The sequence below is a fragment of the Botryllus schlosseri genome, chromosome 4, assembly GCF_051294905.1.
Source record: "Botryllus schlosseri isolate E-star chromosome 4, Bs_hap1, whole genome shotgun sequence".
NCBI lineage: Eukaryota > Metazoa > Chordata > Ascidiacea > Stolidobranchia > Styelidae > Botryllus > Botryllus schlosseri.
In genome coordinates, this window is record NC_137239.1 from 14,521,550 (window position 1) to 14,548,745 (window position 27,196).

General features: G+C 39.8%; 2 protein-coding genes across 3 annotated transcripts in view; both read right to left on the reverse strand.

Annotated features, from left to right (window-relative positions):
- Nucleotides 1-27,196, reverse strand: part of LOC145438215 (uncharacterized) — a 171,199-nt gene that overhangs the window by 130,891 nt on the left and 13,112 nt on the right. The gene's annotated exons all lie outside the window — the stretch shown is intronic.
- Nucleotides 10,948-17,189, reverse strand: LOC145437950 (uncharacterized). Its single transcript, XM_080315321.1, has 3 exons — nucleotides 16,336-17,189; nucleotides 15,439-15,564; nucleotides 10,948-11,588 (listed from the first exon to the last, which is right to left on the reverse strand). The coding sequence occupies exons 1-3, from the start codon at nucleotides 16,412-16,414 to the stop codon at nucleotides 10,948-10,950; spliced, it is 846 nt and encodes a 281-aa protein (XP_080171447.1). The 5' UTR covers nucleotides 16,415-17,189.

Here is a 27,196-nt window from a genome sequence, read left to right on the forward strand (position 1 = left end):
TGTAGAGCAGAGAGTCATACATTGAACCAACTGATGTAAGGTGAAACACTACGTTCACACCAAAAAAAGTTTGCAGGGTATGACCACCACCAACATATAGAGTAGTGAGTGAGTAATTAAACTACTTACCCCGATTTTACTATATTCCGAGATCCGGATCACGATTCAAGTCTACCTGAGAATCCGAACTACCCTGTGAAGTTGATATATCAAGTTGTGAACCGTGAAAGGGTTGTAATCTCGGTGAAATAGTGTGCGACACATTTTTCCACAAGTCGAATGCATGTCGGTTCATACTAAGACCATGTTACGGTCAAATATGTGTGTTTTTTCTGTCTCCAAGTCAGCTACCCCCGCATTGAATGTACAGAGTCGGTGCATGTATGAGACTTCAGAACATGAATTTGTAATCCATGATGCTTGTAGTGCCGGCCATGATGTATGTAATGTCACGCACCTCCTTTACGCGAATACTTGGTATCTATGAACAATCGTGAAGTAAACTGGATGTGTAATGTCTTGTTATTTTCATGGAAACACGGGGGTGTAACATGTTTGAATATTGTTCATTGGTTTGTCGATTCAGAGTTGATATCCGGATCCGGTTAATACTTTCTCGGGTTTCCGATTTCAAACTGAACGGTGGGATATGTATTGACCAATAAAGAGTGACACAATATAGTAAACATGTGTGAGAAAACTCACAAGTAACCCGGATTTGTTAGCGCGACGGGGACATAAATTCAACCATTATCCATGTACCAAGCAGTTACCAAAGTCATGGAGGTTGCTAATTTCAACATATTGACTCTGTGGGAGGCTAAAGCACGAACCGGGACACACACAGACACACACACACACACACACCAGGACACATAATATCCGTCGATTTCCAAAGCATACATTTCGATATACAAGAGCATATTGTTATTTCATGTGGTTAACCGTTGATATAGATGCGATGCGATCGACGCGGGTATACTCTGAAACCGGTTGTCCGTTTATATGAGAAAAGATGCTGTGAAGGACTTTAAAAAGCGGCAGTTGAGCAAGACGTAGTTTGCTTACTGCAGTAATTCATTTCACTTGCAGAACTTCTATGGCCAAGCTCCACGTGTGTGTTTCAGGGTAGTTCCAAATGAATGAATTTCATTTTCACGTGCTTGAATTCGTTTTACCATACTGTAAAATACTTTTACATGCCCAAGTTGGGGATTCTCGTTACATTGTCTTCTTGTGTGTTGGTGATTAAATACATTGCGACGCTGTCACTTGGCTCTTAATTGGGTTGTTTCATCTGAAAAAACTAATTTTGTCTGTTATAATACTTTATTAGACTTGTATGGCGAGGCGTCTGGTATCGAGAAGTGAGATCGCAAGCAATCATTGAGTCAGTCGTGATGTCTGATTGGGAGTGTCGGCCTCTTATATCCAGCAAGTGTAATGTGCCATATTAGGCCATAAGTATCGTAGGCCCCGCGTGAAGTGTACAAATTTCGATGTTGCGCAAATACCACAAACTTTGCTTGCTTTCAGAGCCGGCAACTAAATGCAAGACAGACTTTACGCAAAAGTTGCTATTCTGAAAATTTTGTAAAGGTAATGGTTTGAAAACTTATACTTGAGCACTCGTACTTCTTGAGAATACCCAAGTCGGTTTTTTGCCCAGATGCACCACATAGTCTCAAGTCCTTATGATATTGGAGTACATCAACTTCATGATAGCTAGAGTATTAAACAGTAATATACCTAGAGTACTAATCTTTTACTTACTCGGAAATGACTACTTCTACCTTATTTTAAAGGATACCTCGTTCGAAGCGAAATTGTATGTGGTTTTGGATAACATCCAAGATGTAGGCTCACTTTGAAGGTTACTTCGTAAAACTCAAATATTGCGCAGTGAGAGTTCGCAAATTCTCGAAGTATTTTTGTTATTTTTATTGCGATAAGTCATTCTGCAGCGCGAAAATGCGTCGTAGGATATAGATGAAACTAGCACCACTCATCAAGACCGCTGAAAACAGTACGTTTCAACATTTAGTAGCAGTAAATTTCTAGTAAAGTACAAGACGTGATGATTTCCGAGTGAGTTGAAAAGTATTGCAGGTATAGTTTACCTGGAAACCGAATACTCTGAAATAGAAGTAGATGCAGTGTAAATAGTTAATCACTTGATTAAGTTTAGCGCAAGCAGATAAAACCTATACTTGAGTAGTACAAAATGCACGAGTACTTCGCTATCGCCGCCCTGCACGTAATAAGTGCTTTTACCGACACTCGTCGGTTTCAGTTTTAGATAGAATTCAGAAACCAAATAATTTCATAAACATAAGCTAATTTAATGAATTTACTCGAATGTACTATGCCGCGCTGATAAGATTAATTATAATATACTTATCATGTTACAGCGATTTTTCTAGCGTAGAAAATCTTTAAAATGTAGTAAGCAGGCCAAATGAAGATATTCGTTGAGTTGAATAAACATAAAAAATACTCTAGACCACTTTATCGGTACTTTACAGTTTCAGTTTTAGATAAAATTTGTCTCTTTCACCTATAATTACAACTCCTCGCTATCTAAACATGTTTAGAATATATTATTTGCGATGATACGAACCCGTGAAGTACTCGAGTAGCTTTTCGTAGGATATAGATGAAACTGACAACACTCACCAAGACCGTTGGTCCACTGAAAAAAGTACATTGTAGCAGTAAAGTCCTACTAAATTACAAGAAGTAATGATTTCCCAGTTAGTTGAAAAGTAAGTATTGAAGGTATAGTTTGCTGGAAAAAGCGAAAAACTCTGAAATCAAAGTAGATGCAGTGTAAATAGGTAATCACTTCATTAAGTATAGCGCAAGCAGGCCAAACCTATGCTTGAGTACTGCAAAATGTACAAGTACTTCGCTATGTTCTCCCTCCACGTAAAAAGTGACTAGGTTTTAGACTACTTTATCGGTACTCGACAGTTTCAGTTTAGATAAAATTTGGTAAGACTTTAAATTTTAAAGTAGTTTGAGCTTACGTTTGTATCACCTTGACAAGTAACATTATCAGACATGAAAATGATAGGGACGTGTTCGGACATCATGTCTAGGGTGTGTTCGGCCTGTGCTGCCATTCGGACATGGTGTCTTGGTCGTGTTCGGACATCATGTCAGGTTCGTGTTTGGACATCCTGTCTGGGGTGTGTTCGCCCTGTGCTGCCAATCGGACATCGTGTCTGGGGCGTGTTCGGCCATTCAAACATGGTGTCTGGGTTGTGTTCCGACTGAGTTGACACTCGGATATCGTGTCTGGGGTGTGTTCGCCCTGTGCTGCCAATCGGACATCGTGTCTGGGGCGTGTTCGGCCATTCAAACAGAGTTGAATAACCATAAAAAATATTCCCGCGCCCTAGGTTGTAGGGGTTAGGAATAGTTGGGTTTAGGAGGGCGCGGGAATATTTTTTATGGTTATTCAACTCTGTTTGAATGGCCGAACACGCCCCAGACACGATGTCCGATTGGCAGAACAGGGCGAACACACCCCAGACACGATATCCGAGTGTCAACTCAGTCGGAACACAACCCAGACACCATGTTTGAATGGCCGAACACGCCCCAGACACGATGTCCGATTGGCAGCACAGGGCGAACACACCCCAGACAGGATGTCCAAACACTAACCTGACATGATGTCCGAACACGACCAAGACACCATGTCCGAATGGCAGCACAGGCCGAACACACCCTAGACATGATGTCCGAACACGTCCCTATCATTTTCATGTCTGATAATGTTACTTGTCAAGGTGATACAAACGTAAGCTCAAACTACTTTAAAATTTAAAGTCTTACCAAATTTTATCTAAACTGAAACTGTCGAGTACCGATAAAGTAGTCTAAAACCTAGTCACTTTTTACGTGGAGGGAGAACATAGCGAAGTACTTGTACATTTTGCAGTACTCAAGCATAGGTTTGGCCTGCTTGCGCTATACTTAATGAAGTGATTACCTATTTACACTGCATCTACTTTGATTTCAGAGTTTTTCGCTTTTTCCAGCAAACTATACCTTCAATACTTACTTTTCAACTAACTGGGAAATCATTACTTCTTGTAATTTAGTAGGACTTTACTGCTACAATGTACTTTTTTCAGTGGACCAACGGTCTTGGTGAGTGTTGTCAGTTTCATCTATATCCTACGAAAAGCTACTCGAGTACTTCACGGGTTCGTATCATCGCAAATAATATATTCTAAACATGTTTAGATAGCGAGGAGTTGTAATTATAGGTGAAAGAGACAAATTTTATCTAAAACTGAAACTGTAAAGTACCGATAAAGTGGTCTAGAGTATTTTTTATGTTTATTCAACTCAACGAATATCTTCATTTGGCCTGCTTACTACATTTTAAAGATTTTCTACGCTAGAAAAATCGCTGTAACATGATAAGTATATTATAATTAATCTTATCAGCGCGGCATAGTACATTCGAGTAAATTCATTAAATTAGCTTATGTTTATGAAATTATTTGGTTTCTGAATTCTATCTAAAACTGAAACCGACGAGTGTCGGTAAAAGCACTTATTACGTGCAGGGCGGCGATAGCGAAGTACTCGTGCATTTTGTACTACTCAAGTATAGGTTTTATCTGCTTGCGCTAAACTTAATCAAGTGATTAACTATTTACACTGCATCTACTTCTATTTCAGAGTATTCGGTTTCCAGGTAAACTATACCTGCAATACTTTTCAACTCACTCGGAAATCATCACGTCTTGTACTTTACTAGAAATTTACTGCTACTAAATGTTGAAACGTACTGTTTTCAGCGGTCTTGATGAGTGGTGCTAGTTTCATCTATATCCTACGACGCATTTTCGCGCTGCAGAATGACTTATCGCAATAAAAATAACAAAAATACTTCGAGAATTTGCGAACTCTCACTGCGCAATATTTGAGTTTTACGAAGTAACCTTCAAAGTGAGCCTACATCTTGGATGTTATCCAAAACCACATACAATTTCGCTTCGAACGAGGTATCCTTTAAAATAAGGTAGAAGTAGTCATTTCCGAGTAAGTAAAAGATTAGTACTCTAGGTATATTACTGTTTAATACTCTAGCTATCATGAAGTTGATGTACTCCAATATCATAAGGACTTGAGACTATGTGGTGCATCTGGGCAAAAAACCGACTTGGGTATTCTCAAGAAGTACGAGTGCTCAAGTATAAGTTTTCAAACCATTACCTTTACAAAATTTTCAGAATAGCAACTTTTGCGTAAAGTCTGTCTTGCATTTAGTTGCCGGCTCTGAAAGCAAGCAAAGTTTGTGGTATTTGCGCAACATCGAAATTTGTACACTTCACGCGGGGCCTACGATACTTATGGCCTAATATGGCACATTACACTTGCTGGATATAAGAGGCCGACACTCCCAATCAGACATCACGACTGACTCAATGATTGCTTGCGATCTCACTTCTCGATACCAGACGCCTCGCCATACAAGTCTAATAAAGTATTATAACAGACAAAATTAGTTTTTTCAGATGAAACAACCCAATTAAGAGCCAAGTGACAGCGTCGCAATGTATTTAATCACCAACACACAAGAAGACAATGTAACGAGAATCCCCAACTTGGGCATGTAAAAGTATTTTACAGTATGGTAAAACGAATTCAAGCACGTGAAAATGAAATTCATTCATTTGGAACTACCCTGAAACACACACGTGGAGCTTGGCCATAGAAGTTCTGCAAGTGAAATGAATTACTGCAGTAAGCAAACTACGTCTTGCTCAACTGCCGCTTTTTAAAGTCCTTCACAGCATCTTTTCTCATATAAACGGACAACCGGTTTCAGAGTATACCCGCGTCGATCGCATCGCATCTATATCAACGGTTAACCACATGAAATAACAATATGCTCTTGTATATCGAAATGTATGCTTTGGAAATCGACGGATATTATGTGTCCTGGTGTGTGTGTGTGTGTGTGTGTCTGTGTGTGTCCCGGTTCGTGCTTTAGCCTCCCACAGAGTCAATATGTTGAAATTAGCAACCTCCATGACTTTGGTAACTGCTTGGTACATGGATAATGGTTGAATTTATGTCCCCGTCGCGCTAACAAATCCGGGTTACTTGTGAGTTTTCTCACACATGTTTACTATATTGTGTCACTCTTTATTGGTCAATACATATCCCACCGTTCAGTTTGAAATCGGAAACCCGAGAAAGTATTAACCGGATCCGGATATCAACTCTGAATCGACAAACCAATGAACAATATTCAAACATGTTACACCCCCGTGTTTCCATGAAAATAACAAGACATTACACATCCAGTTTACTTCACGATTGTTCATAGATACCAAGTATTCGCGTAAAGGAGGTGCGTGACATTACATACATCATGGCCGGCACTACAAGCATCATGGATTACAAATTCATGTTCTGAAGTCTCATACATGCACCGACTCTGTACATTCAATGCGGGGGTAGCTGACTTGGAGACAGAAAAACACACATATTTGACCGTAACATGGTCTTAGTATGAACCGACATGCATTCGACTTGTGGAAAAATGTGTCGCACACTATTTCACCGAGATTACAACCCTTTCACGGTTCACAACTTGATATATCAACTTCACAGGGTAGTTCGGATTCTCAGGTAGACTTGAATCGTGATCCGGATCTCGGAATATAGTAAAATCGGGGTAAGTAGTTTAATTACTCACTCACTACTCTATATGTTGGTGGTGGTCATACCCTGCAAACTTTTTTTGGTGTGAACGTAGTGTTTCACCTTACATCAGTTGGTTCAATGTATGTACCGGGTTGTGAAAACTGTCGCTGTTTTGACTATGTGTCACAATCAATACTAAATACGAGAATTCGTTACTCGTCGAAACGCCGCAGTCAGACATCGTTAACAGCGATTCCGTGTATGGCAATCTTGAGTTCAATAGCGGTTTTGTGATGTTAACCAAGCGGCTGTGTTTCTGCGGTGTGAAGACTGAATTCGTGTTGTTTCCCCGCAAGAGTGCGATGTCTATTTCACACCTAGAGCAATTATAAAACGCATCTTCGAAACTTTTGGTCTAGTTCATCCGCTTGCGTTTCGAAACGGACCATCACGACAAGACTCTAACCCACCACATTCGTGGTTTCAGTTGATCATATCGAAGAATATCATGTCCATCCGTGTTACCACCCACAGATTTCACCATCCTCACACGGTAGTGCTAAGACACAGACAAGATGCGGTGGTGGAAATATTGAAAATGAGAAAGCAGACCTTGGTGTCATTTGATTTGGATTTTACACCCGATGAACCCACCATTCGTACTGCGCATTGGGATGAGGATTCTATCATTGATGTCGAGGGAAATGAGATGTACAGATTTGTTGGTGTCGTGAATATTCAACGAAAGTCGGTTTATATGGTTGTGCATGGTTCGCGTATTTGACTGTGGAGATATCGCTATACATAACGTGCTGTTCACCGTATCGATAGCACCAACGAATATCCGTGAAAGGGTTGTAATCTCGGTGAAATAGTGTGCGACACATTTTTCCACAAGTCGAATGCATGTCGGTTCATACTAAGACCATGTTACGGTCAAATATGTGTGTTTTTCTGTCTCCAAGTCAGCTACCCCCACATTGAATGTACAGAGTCGGTGCATGTATTGGTAATTCCGTTATTAAAGTTGACTATGTATAGGTACGTGCTACGCTCCCGCAAAACAGATGCACGCAAAAAGTCGATGTGGAGTCGCGTTAGTTTTAAAGTTGTTCCATTATGAAATGCGCGAGGAAATTTGGTATATATGCTGCATGATCACAATGTCCTACAACTACGTACCAAGTTTCAAGGTGAGGAGTCACATATTAGCATGGTAATTCTGTTATTAAAGCTGACTATGTATATGTACACGCTACCGAAAACAGATTTAGGTAAAAGTTGCTATAGAACTATACGTTAGTTTTAAAGTTGTTCCATCATGAAATGTGCGATGAAATTTGGTATGCTGCATAATCACAATGCCCTGGAGCTCATTTAGATACGTTTTTTAATGTAGTTACACATTCTAGTTGTTTTGATGTAAGGAAAAAATCATTCGATAACTCGATACAGCTAGTTAACACGCGTTGATGTGACTTTCCTCATTTGTATGCATAGCCTACGCGAAATTGGTGACCGAATTTTTCGATCATATTTATATTCCGTATTTTATTTAAAAATGAAACTGTTAAGTACTACTTAAAGTGTTATAAAATGTGAAAAAGTGTACAAGTAGAATTATTATTATGTCATGAATAAGTAGTTTAAGTAAAATGTCATTCGGGGACGCCCAAATGTTTTATTTTTTTCGCAATACATAAGTCTGTCTTGCATTTAGTTACCAGCTCTGAAAGCAAGCAAAGTTTGTGGTGTTTGCGCAACATCGAAATTTGTACACTTCACGCTTATCTTATGTCGAAAACATAAGTTAGTTAACAATATTTCGAGTCATGGGTATGAATAATTTTTAGAAATCCTAAATATGCCGCATCCAAACTTCGTAAATTTTTTCGATTAGTTTTTTTTCGTTTCTATCTACTTTAAAAGACTCAGTGTGGAAGTTTCGAAACTTGCATGAATTGCAAGCTACATAATACAACTAGTTAACACGCGCTGATGTGACTTTCCTCATTTGTATGCATAGCCTACGCGAAATTGGTTACCGAATTTTTTGATTAGTTTAGATTCCGAATTTTATTTAAAACTGAAACTGTTAAGTACTACTAAAGTGTTATAAAATGTGAAAAAGTGTACAAGTAGTTATTATTATGTCATGAATAAGTAGTTTAAGTAAAATGTCATTCGGGGACGCCCAAATGTTTTATTTTTTTTTCGCAATACATAAGTCTGTCTTGCATTTAGTTTCCAACTCTGAAAGCAAGCTTAGTCTATGATCAGTCGCGTACCATTAGTATTCATTTTACAAAAACGTCGTGTAAAGGTAAAGTACTTGTACATTTCGGAGTACTCAAGTATCAGTTTTGTCAGCTTATTATATGCTCAGTATATTATACGTCACAAATTGTGGAGCATTTATGTGGGTGCTCCAGGGTGCTCTTCATTGAGTGTTCGTGGTGGGTGATAAGTTTAATTTGCAAAATTAGCGTGTTCAAATCAGGCCTGTCGCCAACATAGTGATGTCGCATTAGCCCTAAATACACATAATAGAATATAAAGGAAAAGTATCATCTAACGTATAATGAATGTTATCTATTTCTTGGAAGCAAGTTATTATCAAAACATAGTGGTCAAAATTATCGCAGAGCAATACCGATTTGCGTAAATTCCGTTATGCGTCTGACTACGTTACTAGGGATTATGTAGTTAGTTAAGGAATTAGGAGTCCTATCTTCCCAATCGGTATGGAACAACATCAAAATCATCACAAAGCAATATCGACTTTTGCGTGAATTCTGCTATGCGTTTTACTACGGTAGTATGTGCAGCTGCTTACAGGTGTCCAGACGTGGACTTTCTACTATATTCGCTCCTAACATTATAGCAGCACCCGACGCAGCTTACATTATTACGTTATAAGACGGCGGCGGCGTTTTCACTGTCGGTTTATTCACCCTTATTCTAGTGACATGAAAAGGACTGAACCGTATGAAATGTGGTCACTACAAGAATCGAGCGAAAGCGCTGTTTCAATCCGTCTTGCATCGGTCACGATTAGTTTTACTTTTCAACTAACTTGGTGTCTGTCGTTATATTCATTAGACTCGCTTTCATGCGGCTAATTTGGCACTATCATTATAACGTCGGGGATCGCGTACCTGCGGTGAAGGTGTTCGTTCTTTATATTTTGTGAAGTAGAGAGTAGTTTAAGGTTAAGTTTGTCTAACCTTGACGAGTGCTATTGTCACACTCGATCACCATATTTAAATCATGGACATCTCAATGATGTTGACTAAATTTACGGCTTCAGAACGTGCTAATTAGACCTAATCGTTATAACGCTGGGGCTCGCGTACAGGCATCGATAGAGTTTGTATAAATAAAGCCCTGCGAATCGCACGCCTACGGCTATAGTTCGTTCGATTATTTTCACCTTGGGATTCGCGTATATGCTACTAAGCTGTTACGACTTTAGAAAATTCTACAAGACTATTCGGAACGCGCACATGCGAGTGATTTGTTTCCGTAGCTCCGAACTGGAGAATCGCTTGCCTGCGTCTAATGAAAATAAGTCGTAAAATGTGGAGGCTGCAGAGACAGTAACTTGTATACATAAAATCAAGTTTAAAAATATGGACGGATGAGTTATCTCTGACCAATAGAGTAATATAACCGCCTATAGTTTAGTGGGGTATTGCTATAATGTATATCCAAACAATCGTTGCAGACTCTGAATGTTACCTAGGTCCTTATCACAAAAAATCATGCATCAGAAGCGTAGGGGTTCATATTATCAAGTCGCAGCGCTCAAAATCGCATTTTATATTAAGTAATTAGTGATGATGTGTAGAATTTTGATATTAATAATATTATCCGGAGAATATAACCTTACATAGACATCATAGTTTTCGCATTTATGTATAATCTGAATAGGAATTTAAATACTTAGTCCGAAATACACATAATAGAAAATCTATCGATTCTAGCCAAGGTAAGTTTTGACGCAGCAATCATAGGTCGTAAAATGTGGAAACTGCAGAAACCGTAACTTGTACACATAAAATCAAGTTTAAAAAATATGGACGGATGATATTAGTCCTAAATACACATAATACAATATCTGAGAAAAGTATCAAGATGCGGCAATCAATGCAGCGATGATATAGCAATGGATGGATGATGTGGCACTATAGGCGTGACGCTTGATGATGTGGCACAGATGACGTAGCAGATGAATGTTCCCTTAGGGGATGAAAATGGGCGTGGCAATTAGGATGACGTGGCGTAATTTGATTGGCCTGCAACAAAAACGGATAACAACACTACTATAATGCGTCGCGGATTCGCAGAAACACTCGAGTTCAGGGCTTCTTTACATCGGATTATTTTAGTGCTGCATTGATCGAGACCGTCGATGATAATTAACATCTTGTTTGTGTTGTTTTTGATCCAATTAATACCAGCATTCTTTATTTCTGGTTTCAATTCTCCTTCCAGATCTCCTGTTATTTGGTGTGAAATAAACAAATCGAAAATTGTTGATGGTGGGTCACTCAGTAGTTCGAAAGCCCGTACATAAACAACAAGCTCAATATGTTCAGTGAAATTCACTTTCTTGTTGTGGATGGCACGATGATAGATCTTTGATAGCGTTGTCTTTCCTGCACCGGCCTCACCCAATATCATAACGTGGCGCGCTCTCTCTCCATTCGGTTGTACGTGGAAATCCTCCAACTCAATTTCTTTGTCCTCGGATCCGAAGTATACTTCAGATTTAGTGCGGTCATCCGACGAATTTCGATCATATCCGTCCATGTCAAGTAACACGAGTTTGGGTCGTGAAGCATAATCTTCAATATCTTGAATTTTTTGCTCGGAATGGCGTCTCATTATGTTTAAAAACTTGGCGACTGTAAAGAGGAGAACACATATCATTGTGGTTGGGATTAGCATCACATGGGCACGGACACGGCAGACTCCACTGGCACCTTCACAGAATCGGGTGTCACGACACGGGTTTATGCGATACGTGCGACATCGACGAGACGGTCGACCACTTTTTAATTCATTGCGAACGCTACTCGACCCACCGCGATCACTTGAAGACGACAGCGACGAATCTAGGCATACCGTTTCAGCTCACAAAACTGTTATCAGATCCACGGATTTTACTACCAGTGGCTGAATTCGTTATCCTCACCGGCAGACTGTTGTGACGTTAATGGATTTACCGGACTCTTGAGACCTGGTGTAAAAGGCCATAGTAGCCGAACACCATATTTACAATACTAACAACAACAACATGGGCACGGAGTCGGCAGGTTTGACTTCGAATCTGGCCCGAACCTGAAGGCTGGCTACAGCCATGTGCGATCTCGAAAACTAGTACAAAATTTTTTATTGCTGCTTTTTCAAGTGGTCTAAGAGTCGGCCCGAAATAATTTCACAGTGTATTTATATTCGAATATATTTGTAAAATCTGGCATACGCCTCAACTTTATGTGTGCTTCGGAATGTACAAATCTTATAGCCCGGACACTATTTTGCTTTGGTTACAGTTGATAGGCAAGTGTGTAATCTCAGATGATTGTGACATTACTCGGAAGAAATTTCCATCCCATCCAGAAATCATTAATTGTACAAAGAAAGTTATCAAACGATTAGGGATGGTGTGAACGTGAAGTTCAAGTTCGCGTTCTGTGTATGAACCTCGAAAATTGAGAGGTTCACGTTCACAAACGAATCTTGGTAGGTTCTGCACTGTGAACCTTTTTCACATTTATGGAAATGTATTGCATTTCTACTGCGGGCCACTGTATGCATGGCGCTGACATTATAAAAAAATCTTGACAATCTCAAAAATATTACTTGCTTTGTTACAAAACTCTTCTCGAAATATCCAGCTTTCCGTTTGTGAATATTTAGTGACTCTCTGCTGTGAGCTTGACCCGCAATCACACAACATCATGAGTGAAATACACTACATGTAGGTAGTCAGCGAATGATGCTCATTCAACCAATCAATGAACCTGATATAGTCGCATGATGTATACAATCTAGCAGGTGTACGGGGTCGATATTGATTTTATATGTTTATTGTATCATAAAAACCAAATCCGTGCTACAGGGGTGTTGGCTAATGCTGTATACCTTGTTTAACGGGTGATATGGGTAACAAGTACAGAAATCCGTTTTACACTCTGCTTGATATCAACGCATAGCAATTGGCAACACTCAGACGCCGAATCATTCTCCGGTCTGGCCTAGACCGTTAAGGCGTAAGCTCATATTCCCTTGCTTATATGCCCTTCCTCATCGAAATTGTTGGCAAAGCGACGACAGATAGTGATTTCATGGAATTATTATATCATTTGATTTCCCCAGTTGATACATTTGGCGACGTTTAAAACGTCAATATGTACTCCAGCATTGTGGCATTATGTGGCCCGAGCTGTCGCTAGGTATCGTGTACATTATGATAGGCTATCCCTTCACTGAAATGTAGGGTTGCATGTAGCAATATGACGTCACGTGACGTCATGAGGTTCACGTTCGCGTTCACACAGAACCTTTCAAAAAGGTTCGCGTTCACACGAACCTGAACCTTTCAGAGGCTCACACCATCCCTACAAACGATGTTACTCGAAGACTACTTTTTGCACAATCAAGTTATTCCTGCAATAAACCAGTTTGTCCCTGTCAATTTCGTTTTCTGAACGCTGTAAAACCAAAAACTGGAGCGCTCCTTGGTGTCCACGAAATACTCATCGCAGTGACAATTCTATTCGTAAACGTCGTTACTTGGGTGAAAGTCGCCGAGGAAGAAGGTCCATTGTTATTTGAAGAAAACAAATAATGACGTTTACAACAATAAAAAAATAGGCACGCACAGTATTCGATGACGGAATGGAATGATCGATACGACCTTTCTAGTCAACTGGTCTGATCCGGACTTGGACAACTAGATAGTTCTAGTTATCTATTTTCACTAAATTACAGCGAAATCCCAGTAATATAATTCAAATCTAATTTTGAAATGTGTCCATGCTCTAATTCTAATTCTAATCTAATTTGTGAAGTGTTCCTATGCTCTCTTGTTTACCTTCAAATGACTATTTTACCGCGGTATTTTACAGCGAGTTAACAAGAATATCCCTCTCGCCCAGGGAAATCCAGTGCCAAGCCGCCATCGCTTTACTTACACCGTACATAAATAGTAGTTATTGTGCAACACATAATAGCCATGCTAGTATAGTTTGTTTGTTGGTTTTACAGAACAATTGTGACGCTTATATCGCCTTATCGTGTTATTTGCGCCATGATAATGAATGATGCAACGTGCATTGATCATTATTCGCGTTCTCCCAAATTCACAGATCAGGTCGCTGGCTGCAAAATATGACCTTGAGGGCCGCGTGTTGATGACCCCTGTATAGTGCAAAACGAGCAAAGCTTGGTATACAGACATTAATCATTCTCATGGTTGTTAGACTCCACTGTGATTTTATATGAACTGAACTTTTTGCTGTATTTATTTTTCATTCACAATTTTATTCAATTTCCATGTTTTTCTGAATTCAGTAATTCTAATTCTAATTCTAATCTAATTTGGAAAAAACTGTGTAGCTCTAATTCTAATTCTAATTTTAATCTTATTCGAAAAAGCTCAAAATTTTTTAGTTGTCCAAGTCTGGTCTGATCACACCTGCATCAAACAGGAACATTATTCCTGCAACAACTATTTGTAAATAATGCTAATAAAAGAATAAATATAGATAGTAATTTTATGTAACAGCCGACAATATACATATAAGATTAGACGTAAAGTCTCGGCAAGGTGCGGCCAGAGTGATAGTATGACGATAAGAGGTAATGCAGTAAATCTTTTCGATCCTACGGAAATTCACGGATACCTTGTGCCAATGCATTTAAAGTGATGGGTCCTGAGCAGAGATGGTCAAAGTAGTCAAGACGGCTACTCAATTAGAAGTAGCGACACTCAAGTATGAGTTGAAGTTGTACTTTTCGAAGCAGTCCAAAACTACTTCAAATAGAAGTCGAATTTGCTGTTTAGTAAGTACGTAGTGTTGAATAGCAGTCACAAGTACGTACTCATGGTTCGCCAAAATCTTGAAATTAACATAGTGTGGATTTGTGTTGCTATACATCCCATGCAGGAGATATGTATCTTCAACACCATAAGGATTCGATCGCATCATGTGATACAAATGATACCGTCCCAACTCCAAATAGAGCAATGATTTTATACCCTTTTTCACCCGAGTGCCAGGGGTCGCCAACTCAAAACTGGTCGCGCGTCACTTTTCAAAATTTGTAGAGGCCGCGGGCCGCATGACTTCAATATTGAGATAAAAATAGGCAACGCAGTTTAACAGCCACGTTTTGAACGCTGTGCCTTCTAACATGGGCGACTGGCATAGTTACCACAAAAGAAATAATATTTTATTGGAAGAAATACAAATACAACAAAAAATCACGATCACCACATCATTATATTTTGAACTATGAGCTGCGCACGATACCTGACAACACTCTGTAGCAACTAAAACATGGGGTGGCCGACCTCTTTGCTATTCACGGCCGCATTTCCATTAGTTATGTAGCCTATGGCTGCATTCCAGTACATAGCCGTAATGAACTAACGGAAGGCCGAACACCCACGTTAACCTGTAAATGCCTGTTGTCGGAGAACTCCGGACACCAAATTGAACACAACATCACTAGCTTCACTACACTCACCTTCTCCCTCGGTACTCGGAGTGGGCACGATATGATTCACAATTATTTGATCTCCTGCCACGAGGTTAAGCTGACATTTTGTGAGCTCTTGCTTGACAGTTCCACCTACGGCCAATGTTGTGCGTCCTAAGACGGAAGTGAATGTCATAATTAGGGCTGGGCAAAATCGAGTACCTGAGTGATTCGATTCTGAATCACGTATTATGCTTCGAGTCGAGTCGAGTATTCGAGTATCACACATTATGACGTCATAACAGAATGTGATATGTCAAAGTTCAAATGTATACCTTTTATGCCACAGCAAAGAATATAATGCCTGTTTTCCATCACATTAAAGATGCTTTGATATTTTGTCGACCACACCGATTTTATTACACTTCGTGACAAGGTTATGGGATGATTATGACTTCGAAAATGTGTTATTTCACGTAAGCTTTGTAGCTTTGTACTATGTTTCGTATGCTTCAATGCAGCCAATCAGTGTTTTAAGCCTTCCACAATGGAAACTAGCATCAATACTATAATGGTCGTTGATAAGTTATCTTTCAGTAGCGAGGAGCTTGTAATTTCAGTACTCGAAAATATCGTCTTTTACTACTCGACTCGAATCATTAAAATTAATACTCGATTCAGATTCGAGTACTCGAATCATTGTGCCCATCCCTAGCATAATACGGGCAAGTTTTAGGAAGATTACCGAATCAGCAAAATTAGGGATTCCGCTAGGCTCTATGAAAACCGTCGGTGGTTTGTTTATCAATATTTTGATATGCAGCTAGCGAAATGCTTTTTGATAACTTTTCAACTATTTCGTACCTCTAAGAATATCTTCAACTAGTTTTACGAATATTATTTTTATCAAAGGACCTCGAATATAACAGGCATTGGCCCACTTACTAATTGTCCCGGGTGATAAAGATGTTTTCATGACATCATGGACAGTGATGGAGTTTTGATCTTGACCACCTTCCGCCATGGCAATAATCACGTAATATTAAATGGCTAGCGTATCATACAGTACTGAAAATACATGGAAACAAATTGCAATTACAATACAGGATGGGGGAAGTGAGTGGCGCAGTGTGCTAAGCGACACCGTCACGACACCAATGGTTGTTGGTTCGGCACATAAGGCTCTGCCAAGTTTCGATGTGTTGCAAGTTTATCTGGGCTCCTCGTGGCTGACCTTGCTGCGTATGCAGTGTCGTACGAAAATCCCAGATTGAACAAGTGAAGTCGAGCCTCGAAAATTGGCAGCAAAAGACACCGACGAGGAGGCATGCAAGCGAGAGATGATGAATGGATGCGTGACTGAAAGTTGTCCGAAAAGAGTATGAAAGGGAAAGTCAAATGAACATTACAACATTCGTTATCATGGCGCAAATAACCTGATTAGGCGATAAGCGCCGAAATTGTTCAATAAATTAGGCAAAAAAATACAGGGATGAATTTGTCCCCCGCTAAGCCTACGATGACAACCTACGGACTACAGCAAACGAAAATAACTTCGATTATGAAATAACAGGAAGTTAATGCTGAAGTAACCAAGTACTCCAGCAGAGTCATATGTCGTATTTCGTTCAAAAGGAAGCACTTTAAACTCAGACTGAAATGTATTTGATGTAGATTTACGGTACTTCGGCAGGTCGTATTATTCTAACAGTAAAATAGCCATAATTGCAATTTATCACTGTGCCGCGTTTGAAAATTATTTTTCAAAAGTCAAACATGTTTTACCTGTTTTTGAATCATTTTTTGCGCTGAATATGAAAATGAAACCATTTTCTTTTTAATAAGTTCAAGTTTTTTCTTCATCACATATTTAATTATGCTAGCTTTGGTCATTATTGTACACAAAGATATTAAGTTATGTGGTCACTTAATTGGCCTTGCATGTTGTAAATTTTTGCAAGGTGGTATTGTTATTTGAATTCAAGGTTTTTGCAATGACAGCCGTTTTAAATACTACTAAAATATCATAACACAGTTGAAATATAGGCACTTACAAGTGTTACATCTAACCAAGAAAGCATAATTGTTTTCAATGGCGATCAACCTAACAGAAGAAGGTATAAGTTAATATGTTACACTATATAGACCAGTGGTTTCCAATGTGGGCGATATCGCCCCCCAAGGGGCGATTTGGCTGTCTAGGGGGGCGAAAATGACGAAGAGGGCGATGGGGATGCGAAAATGGACAAAAGGGCGACGGGGGGCGAAAATAGCGAAGGGGCGATAGGGGGGCGTTGACGCGTCAAAACGGCTGACCTTTTTTTTAGTCAACCCACGAGAATTTAGTTACAAAAGTGTAAAATTAGACTTCGAGCCGAAAAGTTGACCTTTTTTTTCAGTCAATCCGCCGGTGATTACAGTTTGTATGCCTAATTTTCGATACACAAAATTTGGGGTGCGATGATCGGTGTTGAGCTTGAAAAGGGGGCGATGGGTCGAAAAAGGTTGGGAACCATTGATATAGACACTTAACACAAATGTGTTTAAATGCCAATCCTAGCCGACATCGATGTGTGAAGTGTGAATTGAAAACGAAGTATTCAAAATAGCTTAGCAAAGAAATCGTTTGCGGAACATGATGGCAAATATAACTGATACTGATAGTGATATTAGGACGATAAATACAATAACAACATATGATGCAAGTGATTTATGCTGACAGTAAATGTTTCTTCAAATATTGTCTTCTTTGTGTGGAGTTATGTGGATCTGTCTTTAAGCACCAACGGTAATCTGCAAACATGATTAGGTCCCTGTATCCTTGATACCTTTCTTCCATCTGGCGAAAGTCTTGGTGGAATCTCACTCCTTGTTTATTCACAGTAATCACCACAGTTGACTGAAAAGTAATCCGAATAAGATGTCAGAAAGTGCATTTTTACAGACATCTGGGCTCGGAGGGATTGAAAGCTTTCAAGCAGCTCTTTCACCTGTGCTTCGTAAGCAGGGCTTCTATGGTTTCCGCGGAAGTTTAAAATGACTTCTCGAAAAGCTGCCCATGGGCATTTTGCTACTGCACCCGTGCAGTGAAGCCTTCGTCTTTGATCAGTTCACAGTTCTGCGGCCTAGGCCCAAATCTGATATTAATCTTGCAACTTCTTTACAGTATACTATAGGGCAGGGGTTCTCAAACTTTTTTAGACATGCAGCCTTTTTTATAGACAAAAATTTCCCGACCCATTCTCGTGATATTACGAAATATTAAAGAGAGAAATCAGATTGCTAGTAATCCCAACGGATTCCCAACGATTCAGTTAACGGCGGCTTCGCGAACCTCAATTTGAAAAACACTGCTATAGGGAATGGTGTTCGTCATAACTGGACTATTTTTGTCATAAAAACATCATTTCTAAATCCTTGTTATGACGTCACAAATCTTAATTGAATAACGCTGAAAGCTGCAATTTTCGAAAATTCAAATGCCATTTGTAAAAAATCTAGACCAGATTGAAGAAAACGGAAAACAGTTTTGGATTCAGCATCAAAAAGTACACTTAGAACCGTCAATTCTTTAGTAACCTCGAAATTACCGCAGCACAGTGTTATCAACTCCCCACAGAAGTATAGGGCACCACCGCAACGAATCGCAAGGGATTGAAGATTTAGTGCAGCTCATTAAGTTTTGGAGTCCGTCTAAAATGCCCGGCCCTGAGATCGTCAAATCTAATGAAAGAGTCGAATGAATTGATTGCATCTTTGGATTGAATGTTCTGACCAGAGTTGGAGCAATTACAATATGTCACTTCAATTACAATTACAATTACTCCCTTGCATGTTTCAATTACATTACAATTACAATTACTCAATGCTAAAATATCGAAATACAATTGCAATTACAATTACTGTTAAACATGTAATTGATTAGGTAGAGAGGTGTTCTTTGACAACCGTAGCGACGTAATTAGCAACAATCTCAAGTTATTCAGTATTCATGTTTCATTCATGATACGTAGAATACCCTTCAATTAAAAAAACTCGAACGTATTCGACCTATTCCTGATCATGAGTACTAAAAACTACAAACACAGCAAAATGTTTCAAGCGACCGTTACAAACCAAAAGTTTCAGCTACTAACAGCGAATAAGCTACAGGACAGTCAGAGTCATTTTAAAATGAAACTCTGACCATGGTGTAGGAAATCGTTCAGCACAGGTTTCAGAAGACTTTATTTGCTGTTCATTCGTTTTTGATATATAGTAAGATTTAGTTTAGCCCACTGTTTCCCTAACTTTTTTAGACACGCCCCTCTTTATGACAGTGAAATATTTCGTGCCCCCCTTATCGTCATATCACACAATGAAACCAGAATGTTTGCAATCCTTACAGATAGTTTGATGGTATGGAACAGACCTGGGCAAATGCGGCCCATGGTGCTATTCTGAGCGGCCTGTGAAATGTTGCTTGGAATTCAAAACATAAAACCTACATTTTGATGTTGCAGTGTGGACTAAAACCATAGGCTGTATAAACTGATCTGAAAATTCGTTTACTTTCAAGCCTGTTCATTAATACGCCTATACGTTCCTCGCATGCGTATTCCGGATTCTAAATAAAGTCAATGTAACAAATTAAAGTCACAAGATCTAACCAAACCTTATTTGTTGCCATTATCACATTAAGCCACGTATTACACGGTCTGTGCTCCAAATTGTTGCGGGATACGTTTCCAAATCCCTAATTCGTATAAAACGTCAATCAGTACCCGTGTCATCATCAAGGTCGTAACTGCCGCTTCCCAAACCTCCCAATTGGGGTGAATGGGAGAGTTCGAAGTGGGCCCAAAATTATTTCGCAAATCAACATAAATTATAGATTATTTTGTGAGAGATTTACCGCAGCTTCAAAAATTTTCATCGCGCTTAGCGTGATTTAATGTCAGTCAGTGTCTGCTTTTTAATATAGGTCTAGGGACCCTCAGAGATCCATGAATAAATAGGCATCATTTGTAAAACTAAAATAGGCATTTCCGTGTCGGCCATTTACGCTCCGCGACACAATAAGACTTTTGAAGTTTCGCCCGTGCGCGAAGCTGAAAATGACCGCCACACGTTGGCCGAAACTATAAATAGGCATATATATATTGCCAATTGTCCACAGACGAGAAATCGTCCTGTGCGTGCTATCTGAAGTCACCACTTCCTTCTACCAGTAAATCTGATCACGTGGACTGATAGAGGATGAAAAGTTAATAGCGTTATGTGCAATTACCAATTTTATGGAAAAATTCAGTCCTGAATATGATTTTTTTTTCTTGCGATTCGCGCGAATACGCACACCTGCACATAGGATTGCATTTAAAACAAAAATCAATTTAAAACAAACATGTTTAAAACAAGGTCCTTGTTTAAAATATGCTTTTTATTGTTTTTTTTCTAAACAATGACCTATAGAATATTCAATTGTGACGTCATAATGGATTGACATTGATAATTGAAGATATAGGATAAATATAGCACCTTTGACGAAATATCTGTGCTATTGCTGTTGAACCGACTATTTTGAGAATTTCAACCATCCCATATCGATATACGTCGGCTATATCGGGTGGTAATTCTCCGTAGGCTGATACATAGGTGCCGACTTTTATTTTTGCATGGGGTGGCGGCAGGCGCGTAGCCAGGCGGGTGTCGAAACCCTCTCTTTTTGAAACGCAAAACCCCGTCCTTTTGAAACGACCATTCTGACGCTAATATTCAGTTGCAATTCAATAAGTCGTACTATCAGTGCTACGCGGGGCCGCGACCAATTAGCGAGACTCGTCTGTGCACGCATGTCGCATCGCACAATGCAACGCGATCTCCCGCTGGGATGATTGCGAAATTAGGTCATTGAGTGCAGCGCACTCGGCATTCGTTGCTGAACTGAGCAGTAACATAGCGCGACAATTCTGGAAAACGAAAGACAGACAAGAATTATGATTACAAACGCGCGCGGCCAATCAGTAATATCCGTTACCGCCAACACAATGGGTTTTTACTTGGTATTGAGTAGCTCGCATCGCGCAAATTGGTTGCTGATTGAAACAGCGATTTTGACTGCATTGCTGCATTTCCCGATTTCCGTTCGCAAAGCATAATTGGATTAATGTTATGGGTACTGGAATAAATTGCAACTAGCAGGCACACACAATAAAACACTGTTCAACTACGAGCATATTTATCACAAAAATAGTTAACAAAACAAAATATTTTAAACCCGGATTGCGGCCCTCATCGATGCAAATAATGCACTTTAATTTGTAGAAGGTGGAAGTATATTGGTCGTCAAATCGCGATAGGAGATGGTGTTTCTCAAAGCGCGCGATGAAATCTAAGTTTCTAACGATGAGGTCGAATTTGTACATCTAATAAGGATCGTTAGTTTGCTGAAATCAGCATCACTACGCTGTGCGAAATACATATAGTTGTGGACAACTTTATCGGACTGTACAATCGGCCGACAAAGTTGTGCTGATAACGAAATGGCAGACGTGCCGCAAACCAGCAACAATTACAATTACATTTACGCGCTATCACGGACTGGCTAATTGACAGCGTTGATGATTTGAAATCGCCGACGGCGGGCGTTTAATCTTATTGTGTGGGGTGGCCGCCACCCCATAAATGTGTCATGGGGTGGCTGCGCCACCCCGTCACCCCGTAACTCGGCACCTATGGGCTCATACATTATGTTTTTTGGAAAGTATTTACACAATTATGGCATAATTCTACAACTTGAATAACACATAATTTTGTTTTTTTTTTGAAGGCGGCTTTGTTTGAAAGGCTGTTTCAAACACGTTTTAAAAAGTGTTTCAAAACACCGTTTGTTTTAAATGCAACCCTACCTGCACACGAATCGCCTATAACAGTAGAACGTGCTTTTTCTGGCGGTAGTAAAAAGGCCTCTCGTTAGGGGGCCTGGCGGGCGAAGCTCTTCTAAAGTTTGGTTTATGATCCAATGGGGGCCCAATACCAATATTTTTGGGGCCCTGACGAAGTACTGTTTGGGCAAGTGATTCCCAACCGCGGCCCCCAGCTAGCCTTCTTGCGGCCCTCACAAAAATATTGAGAAATCGATTTATGAAAAAATGTATATATTTATAAAATACTCTTGCTTGGCTTGGAGTCTGGAATTTTCAATTAGGATTGCAGAAAAGTTGTGAGTAGACTGTTAAGATTACATCACTGCTGTTTCAATGCAATGTGTCCTAACTTTTCAGTTGAACAAGCAGTACCTATAGATATAGGTATTGACAGGACCGTAACTGCCACACCCCAAGCCCCCTAATTGGAGGGAACGAGCTCGAAGGAGGGCCCAAAATTATTTAGTGAATTAGCATAAATTATCGAGTATTTTATGAAATGTTATGCAACTTTTTCAAAAATTTTCCGCGCTGTGCGCGATTTCAAGTTTCCAAGTACCTTAATTATTGGGTACTCTTCCACCAAGATAAAATACGCAAGATTAATAGTAGTGGGCATATCGGCGTTGGCCATTACCGCGCCACGACGCACCGAGACATATCAAGCTTTAGGCCATGTAACATGCGACTCCAAGAAGTGTGCCAGAACAATCGGCAGCGAGAAAACCTTGGCCGAAAAGGACTGCCCTTACGCTGACCGAAAACATCGTTTTGTATATACTAAATACATATAGGTATAATTGACCATAGGCGCCTAAATGACTGGCGCCGGATGTTCCTGTCTTGGCAATCTTAACCTCACGAGACAAATAGGCTACCATTCCGCAGTGAAGAATTATATGCCAGTAAAGAACTACCAATTTGAAATCGTGTGCATCTTTTAATTTAGTACGTTTGGGCAATTCTATATTTTTTGATATAGCAGGCTGGAGTTCACGAAATAACATCATGTAACGAAGTCGTACCAACGGGTGCGCCCGTCCGAATATGCTTAATTATTATTCACGGGGCCCTAAAGTTTCCAAGACACCTCACTCAGCTCTACCGGTAAATCTGATGACGTGAGCAGAGAGGACAAGTAATTGATAGCAATATATATGTAATCCCGATCTTATTGACCTATTATATTTTGAATTATCGAATATTTGCGCGCTCCACGCTGGCTCACTAAACGTTGACCCTAATTTCGTGGCAGAAGCGAACAATTGCGCGGGGGGTCGGTTTATCACCTTATGGGAGCTCAAGACCTAAGTGTTTTGGGGGCCTGACGAATTGCTGTTTCGTTCCTGTCAAACGGGTATACGCCCGAAGATGTTTAATTATTATTGAGTAGTCCTACCTTTTCAAACGCAACTCACTCGGCTCAACCGGTCAATCCGATTACGTGAGCAGAGAGAGGAAAAAATTGACACCAATATATATGCAATTCCCGATTATATTGACCGATTCAATCATGAATTATAAAAAAATTTCGCGCTTGGCGCGATTAGTCGAGGAAAGTTGCCTAAAACGGACACCGTATTTAGATGATAAATAGCGGTAAACAGCCATCTAGCCTGAAGGGGGCTGGAGGGTTTCGAAGTTCGGTTCAATACCCTGTGGGGGGGGGGGGGGGCAAAAGCAACGTTTTTGGGGGGGGGCTGACGAAGTGCTGTTACGGCCCTGGGTATTGATAACTAATTTACGGATAAATGTGCAACAAGTGACTCACGATTCAATACGCGGAGATGCGTTCTGCTTAGCCGGCAAAAAGCGGCATAATTGGTAGTCCTATAGGCTATAGCTCGCGACCCAAGCGTCCGAATAATTTGATATGTCAGTGTTTATCGAAACCAAGTGTCGCACTGATTCAAAAAATACGAATTGAAATCTCGCCAGGCCAATAAAACTACTCCGAAATAGCCAGCAAAGGTTGATTGTTCTGAACAACGGGAGCGCGGCAACACAATGGCCAATGGCAGGGGCGGGCAACTTCTCCATTCAGCGGGCCGGATATAGGAAAATTATGTACTTGGCGGGCCGAATTACTGAATCGATACATTATTCACCTATTCCACATATACAAGGAATAAATCGTATTTAATGAATGTATTTTAACGACAGCAATGTCACTTCAAAGCCATTTCTCGCCAATAATGACGAAGACAATGTGGATTTGAGAATAGCATTGTCACAGGCGCCGCCATGTTTGCTTCTCTCTGATTTATCATCACACGGTGCAATCTGTAATTAAGATTTCAAGGCGTTCGATAAGCCCGGTACTAGGGATGATGTGAACGCGAGGTTCACGTTCGCGCTCTGTATGTGAACCTCAGAAATTTAGAGGTTCACGTTCACAAATGAACCTTGGTAGGTTTTGCACTGTGAACCTTTTCCATAGATTACCATTATTCACGCCATTATAACATATTTGGTTGGAATTCTTTGCATTTCCACTTCGCACCACTCTATGCATCTCGCTGGCATCATTAAAAAATCAACACTAAACGGGCATGCACGTGATGCACCTTACCAATCTCAAAAATTTTGCATGCTTTGTTATAGAAGTTTGCTCGAAATATCCAGCTTTCCGTTTGTGAATATTTAGTGACTGACTCTCTGCTGTGAGCTTGACCCGCAATCATAATAAAAGCGAAATACACTACATGTAGTTAGTCAGCGCATGATGCTTATTCGACCAATTAATGAAATTTATATCATTGTCTGATGTAAAAAATCTAGCAGGCGCATACGGGGTCAATCTTGATTTCCTATGTTTATTGTATCATAAAAACCAAATCCGTGCGATTGGCGTGTTTGCTACTGCTGTATAACTTGCTAATGCGGTATTATCGTTAGCAAATATAGAAACCCATTTTACACGCTGCTCAATATCAGCGTAGCAATACTCGGACGCCGAATACGTTGTCCGATCTGGCTTAGACCGTTAAGGCGTAAGTTTATAATCCTTGCAAGTCCTCGTCGAAATTGTTGGCAAAGCGACGGAAGATATTGATTTTATGGGATTATTATATCATTTGATTGTCCCAGTTGATACACTAAGCGACGTTTAAAACGTCAATATGTACTTCATCATTGTGGCATTATTGGCCGAAGACGTCGCTCGCTAGGTATAGATAGGCTCTCTCTTCACTGAAATGTAGGGTTGGAATTAGCAATATGACGTAACGTGACGTCATGACGTTCACGTTCGTGTTCACACAGAACCTTTCAAGTTCAAGTTCAAGTTTATTCATAAAATTTCATCACATAATGGTCATGTCAAAAAACGAATGCCGAAAGCTGAAATTCAAAGATGGTTTGGAGCACTAAATATTTTTTTACTGAAGTCAGGGGTAAGCTCGTCTTTTTAAGTGTTATTGCCGAGCAGGTCAACGTGATTAAAGAGTATTATATAAATCGGTCTGGTGACAAAAATACAACTACGTGCACTCGGTGAAGGGAGGGCGAATCCCAGAACAACTGCAAGTTTTGCAGAACAACAAGGCTATTTCGCCAAATTGCACACTGCACATTGCACACTGCTCGGGCAGCAACCAATACAATAAGCTTTGTAGTATGCCAAATCCATTTAAATGCATTGATAGAAAAATCGCGAATAGAGGTTTGAAGAGAGTAGAAAATGAATCATCATGTTTAACTTCGTTTCGAAATATTAATGCAAATAAATAATATTTTTGGTAATTAACCGTCACACATTCTCATTTCCTAATATCAACACGTCCACTGTACATCATTTATGTGCTAACAGCGTAATTCACTGCATTTAATTTAGAAATAAAATTAACACGCTTGAGAATACAGCTAAGATTTGTGACTGGGGCCAGCAACGCATTTTCTGCTTCTGATTTCGCCCGCGGAGGAAAATAATTACCCACCCTTGGTATGGAAGGTTATGACTGTTGATGAGAAAATGCTCCAATATGAAATTAGGACTATACGCAGAGTAATAACTATGAAATGGAGATGAATCACGCTAAGCGAGGAAAAAATTTCAGTTTACCGGAGCTTCGCGCCTCCCTTCAGATGCTTTCACGCCACCCAAGGGGGCACACCCCCAGTTTGAGAACCACTGGTTTAGCCTATATTGTAATTCACAAAGTTTTCTGTTGCTACTGAAGTATGGGAAACAGTTAAGCATGGCTGAATTATCTAGTTATAACGCGGCACGCATAGAACACCGATGTAAATAGGCTAATTATTACAGGTGGCGACTGTGTACTAAGGCCTTAAGGCCTTGCGGCCCCTCGTCGTCATCCTGGTCCGTACCGGATTTTCACTGGTGTGACGAATAAATGATTGATTGATTGATTGATTATTTTATGTTGTGATTGTCAGGTTTCCATAAAAATGTAATTGAAATTGTAATTTGGCAAAATTTTCATCAAATCACAATTACAATTACAAATACACAAAATAGAAATGCTTCAATTACAATTACATGAAAAAATGTAATTAAATACATTCAGCTCAATTATAATTACAATTGATCCTACTCTGGTTCTGACATCGCAACTTCAATACGTACACGCGGAGCTTGCATAATAATATATCTTTCACCATCTTTTCTGTAGCATCCCATTCACCGAAGCCAGGTTGAAAACCGATGATCCAAACTATTGACTTACAGTTTAAGTATAATTTTTCAACAAATATATTCCCATACGATCTGAATACTCTGTCACTATGCACTTCATGCAGGAATATATAGCCTACTCAATGCACCAATAACAGTCAACGTGGCGTGTCATACCAGGCAATAAATTATACTAGGATTTGTCTAGTAGCCTACCTTAAAAAGCTGGTTTTATATTCAATCATTGACTCAGTCAATTCCAAAA

Excerpts from the sequence above, each read along its gene's own strand:
- LOC145437950 (XM_080315321.1), bottom strand. The coding sequence starts at position 16,414 with ATGGCGGAAGGTGGTCAAGATCAAAACTCCATCACTGTCCATGATGTC. Across the intron at positions 15,565-16,335 it reads TTTATCACCCGGGACAATTA|GACGCACAACATTGGCCGTA; the intron begins GTAAGTGGGCCA and ends CTTCCGTCTTAG. Across the intron at positions 11,589-15,438 it reads TCCGAGTACCGAGGGAGAAG|TCGCCAAGTTTTTAAACATA; the intron begins GTGAGTGTAGTG and ends TCCTCTTTACAG.